At 31.3% G+C, this 4982-nt stretch overlaps 1 protein-coding gene across 4 annotated transcripts in view; it reads right to left on the minus strand.

The window, feature by feature from the left end:
* Nucleotides 1-4029: 4029 nt before the first annotated feature.
* The window catches only part of LRFN5 (leucine rich repeat and fibronectin type III domain containing 5), a 243866-nt gene continuing 242913 nt past the window's right edge, over nucleotides 4030-4982 (minus strand). For all 4 annotated transcript variants that reach the window (XM_023521773.1, XM_023521759.1, XM_023521766.1 and 1 more), the window contains one exon: nucleotides 4030-4425. Coding sequence is in view for 2 of the 4 variants with exons in the window: in XM_023521759.1 (XP_023377527.1) it covers nucleotides 4408-4425 (18 nt within the window). In the remaining 2 variants the exon portion in view is untranslated. The remainder of the gene's footprint in view (nucleotides 4426-4982) is intronic.

Below are 4982 nucleotides of genomic sequence, written 5' to 3' on the forward strand. Positions count from 1 at the left end.
CCTTTCTTTATTGGTACCCTGATAGTCCTTATAATGGAAGAGCGACAACAAAAGACAGCTTAAAACAATTCTTCCAAGACTTCATGAAGCACAGTACATGTGCAGTATGTGCAATAATATACTTAGAATGTTTATTGTTGACTTTTACATGTATTCACATATAAGCTATGCTACTAAAAATTGTGAATGATTTATGCATATAGATAGATTATGCATTCTTTTGAAAACATTATAGTTTTATTTCTTTTGCGGTCTCTTAATTTTTATATTGGTACTCAAATCGAGGGCAGATAGAGAGCTATTTATGACCTACTTAACTAACCCATACAGAGGTAAAGAATCCTTGCTAGATTTGATTAGATGTCATTGAGGAATACTGATTTGTGAGAGCAGGCCCCTAGAAGTTGGTAATATGTTAATGACAGAGAGGATAGCATATAGGTTAGTTGATAAGACTCAAGTCGGTGATAAGTATTAGGCCTTAAAATGGGATTTCAATTAGGATGACAAAAGTAAAAAAGATTGGGTTAGTAAACAATTTAAGAAGTGAAGCCAGTGGTAGTTTGGGATGGAAGCAAGTAAAGTAGATGTGACAAAGTTATACATACCGAATGAACCTAGGAACTCAAAATAAATTCATTTAGTTAACAATTATAATAATTAAATTGAACATTTATGAGGTTAAAGCACATTCTAAAACCAATTGCATCCTCAAGCGAATATAACAACCATAACTGATATATAATACCAGAAACAAAATACATGAAGCAGACACTGACAGCTTTGAAGACAGAAATAGTTCTACAAAATTGTTGGAGACTTCAAGAAACCACTTCCAATAATGAATAGAAACAAAAAGAATTATAGAAAACTAGGAAAAAAAGGGAACTTTCTCAACAAGATAAAGGCCAGTTTAAAAAAAAAAAATCTGTCATCTTGAAAGATTGAAAGCTTTTCTCTAAGATCAAAAACAAGACAAGAATGCCCATTTTCACCACTGCCATTCAATATAGTCAGAGCAATCACTCAAGAAAAGGAAATTTTAAAAGCATCCATATATGAATGGAAGAAGTAAATTCTCTTTATTCACAGATGGCATAATTCTATATGTAGAACTCTTATTAAAGAATTCATAAGAAAGCTATTAGAGCTACACAAATTCAGCCAAGTTGCAGGGTACAGGGTTAACAACCAGAAATCAGATTTTTTTTTTAATACCTGCAATGAAGAATCCATAAAGGAAATTAAGAAAGCAATTCCACTACAAGAATATCTACTGGAATAAAATACCTAGGAATAAATTTATCCAAGGAGACAAAGATTTGTACACTGAAAACTATAGAACATTGTTCAAAGAAATTTGAAGATGCAAGTAAGTGGAAACATCCCACATTCATGATAGACTTAATACTATTACAATGTCAATACCATCCCATGTGACCTACAGGTTCAATGCAATCTTTATCAAAATTCCAAATCCTGTTTTGCAGAAACGAAAAGCCAGCCCTCAAAATCATATGCAACTGGAAGGGGCTCAGATTAGCTAAACTGTCTTGAATAGCCAGAACAAAGTTGGAGGACTCATACTTACTGATTTCAAAACTTACAAAGCTACAGTAAACAAAACATTGTGGTATTTACATAAAAACAAGCATATAGACCAATGGAATAGATTATACTGTCTGGAAATAAACCCATATATCTATAGTCAACTGTTATTTTGATAGCCTGTCAAGTCCATTCAATAGGAAAAGAATAGTTTTAAACAGACAGTGCTGGGAACACTGGGTTTTCACATTTAAAAGAATAAATTTGGACCTTTACCTCAAGTTGTATACAAAAATTTACTTGAAATGGATCAATCACTTAAATATAAGAGCTGAAACCACAAAACTCTTAAGGGAAAACATAGGAGTAAATCTTGATGACCTTGAATCGGGCAATAAATTCTTAGATATGATGCCAAAAGCACAAATAAAATAAAAACATATAGACTTCATAAAAATAAAACATTTTTGTTTGTTGAAGTAAATGAAGTGAAAAGAAAGTGAAAAGAGAATCTACGGAATGGGAGAAAATATTTGCAAATGATATATCTGAAAAGTATTTAATATCTAGAATATATATAAAATATCTTCAACTCAATAACAAAAAACAATCTAATTTAAAAATGGCCAAAGGACTTGAGTTAACATTTCTCTAAAAAAGATATACAAATGGCCAATAAGTATATGAAAAGATCAATACCATTAGTGACCAAGAAAGTGCAAATCTATACCACAATGAGATAATTCACATGTCCTAGAATGACTATTAAAAAATTGAAAATTACAAATGGGGAAAAATTGGAACCTTTGCAAACATGCACATTGCTGGAGTGAATGTAAATGATATAGCCACAGTGGAAAACAGTTTGGCAGTTCCTCGAAAAACTCAACATAAAATTACCCTATGATCGAGCAATTCCAACTCCTAGGTCTATAGCCAAAAGGATAGAAAACTGAAACAAATATATATACCTATATATCAATGTTCATTTTAGCATTATTCACTGTGCCCAAAAGGTGGAAACAACACAAGTGTCCATCAAAAAATGAATAGATAAACAAAATGTGCCATATATATGCAATGGAACATTATTTAGCCATAGAAAGTAATAAAATTTTGATAACATGCTTCAATATGGATGAAACTTGGAAACATTATGATTAGTTGAATAAGCCAGACATAAAAAGACAAATATTTAATGATCCCACTTACATGAAATATTGTTCAATTTGTCCCCTTTTTGTCACCATAAACATTTATCCATGCACGTACACACTTACACATATGTAAACAGGATTGCTCCAGGCATTAGGGTTATCAAGAAATAGAATGAAGCCAGTTACCCAAAGTCGCAAATTAACTACAACATTTCAACTCAAACCTGTTACTTCTATTTCAATCATAGATTGAATGTATCTGAGAGTGCATGAGTGTGAGTGTGAGTGTGCGTGTGTGTTCATATGTTTAAATTGTTATCTAGTGTATTTCCTGGGCAGTTTCCAAGTGCCATCTAATGGCTGGCATTCTGAAACCTCTCTATGGATGATTAGATATTTATAATAGTCTGAGAGACATGAAATGGTTAACAGATTAATCTAAATTTCTTAAAAGACAAACAGTTTTCTGGCTTTTTCACTTTTAACTAATTTAAGAAAATTTTAAACTATATATTACTTTTAATAATTAATAACTACCAGAATTGTCAAAGAACAGAAATAAAAACTCTAATGCTTTAGAGAATCTTACTTTAACTGTTAATAACAATGATATTAATAATATTTCTAATTGAATTTACTGTTCACACCAAGTGCAGTGATTAGTTTGTATGCATTTTCAAATTTTACAATGTGTTTCTCCTGTAAGACTATGGAAGCATAGAGGGAGTAAATGGTTAAATTCACTCAGCTCTAGAATTTGAACTAAGGCCTGCTTGACTCCAGGATGAGCTATTAAAGTCTAGGCTTAGATACTGCTTAAATATGACCGTATTAACATTAGCTATCAAAGATATATTATTCCTATTTATGCTGGTGTTAAATCAGATGTATGTTCTTTATTTACCCTGGAATTGTGCAAAATTGGAGAAATGGGCACTTATAAAGAAACATAAGGCCTAAAATTATTAAAACATCACTGCCTTGGCTCTCCAAAAAAAGCAATAAATAAATTTGTATTAATTATAATATGCCTACCTTGATGCTTTTTGAAGTTCCGCTAGGAAAAGAGATCCCTCATCACTGTCTGTCTTATACTGAGGTATAAAGTTTCTGTAATGCTGTTTAAACAGCTGTTCTGCTTTCCCATAGAAGTGGATGCACCTCAGTCATGGAAGAAATAGTTCCAACATTATAAAGCAATTTGTAATCCTTTAAGAGTTTTGCACTAAATAAATGTAAAATAGTATTATTAGTTCTTGGAATTATCAGTTCACCATTCATACTTGAAACATTTGCTATTTCCACAAATCAGGCAATGTGCAAATTCTGTCATAGTAAAACATTTATTTGTTAAAGTGATATAGATTATTCAAGATTCTACAGTTTTAAATCATGGATGGCAATGTAACATGGATTGATACAGAACTCGATGCCAATGTAGGCTTTTTTCTTTCTTTCTTAAAAAAAAAAAAAAATACTTGTGGGAGAGAAGAAAAAAACAATTTGGTTTTAAAAGGAGATGGAACCATGATCTGATGGAGCCAGTTCCAGCGGCATCACAGACTTCTGCTTCGGCTCCTGTGGACAATTTCTCCTAGGATACCAGTTCAACAATTAGCCTTCATGAATTGAAACATTTTTTAAATTTTATCCAGTAAAATATCAATGGCAAATTTTTTTCAAGAGAGAGAAGCGATGCTCTTCAGATTAACTCCAGCCTCTGAAATGAAAGGGAAAAAGAAAGAAAAAAAGGAAGAAAGAAAGACATAGCTAATAAGATGATTGTGCTAGAAATCTAGAAGTTACTGAACTGTAAGCACTCAGGCAGGAGCTTCTTGCTATAAAACACAAGGCACAACAACCTAGACATGCACCTTAGCACTTAAAATGTTGCTTGGTAATTTAAAATTGGTAGATATATAAAAGGATTTTATTTTTAAAAAAAATCTAAATGTACTAAGCCTAAATAGTTTTGCAAGTGAAAGCCAAATGTGAAATGGCATTTTCTCTTGCTTTGGTGTTCCACATTAATATTCTCAAGATAAAAAATATAATGATTTTATTCATTAATGTATGACATTTAAGTTTTAAAAAATATTCATACTGGTTTTAAAAATACGAACATATTAAATTTGTTCACCACAACTAAAGCCTAAGTGATTGCTACTTTTTTACATATCCTGCTGGGAGTTTTGTATCATATTAAAATTACATAAAATTTAATTATACACTTAATGATAATGAAGAAAATTATTCATCTTCAATAATTAGTTCTTC

The sequence above is a fragment of the Pteropus vampyrus genome, unplaced genomic scaffold, assembly GCF_000151845.1.
Source record: "Pteropus vampyrus isolate Shadow unplaced genomic scaffold, Pvam_2.0 Scaffold10, whole genome shotgun sequence".
In the NCBI taxonomy this organism is placed as follows: domain Eukaryota; kingdom Metazoa; phylum Chordata; class Mammalia; order Chiroptera; family Pteropodidae; genus Pteropus; species Pteropus vampyrus.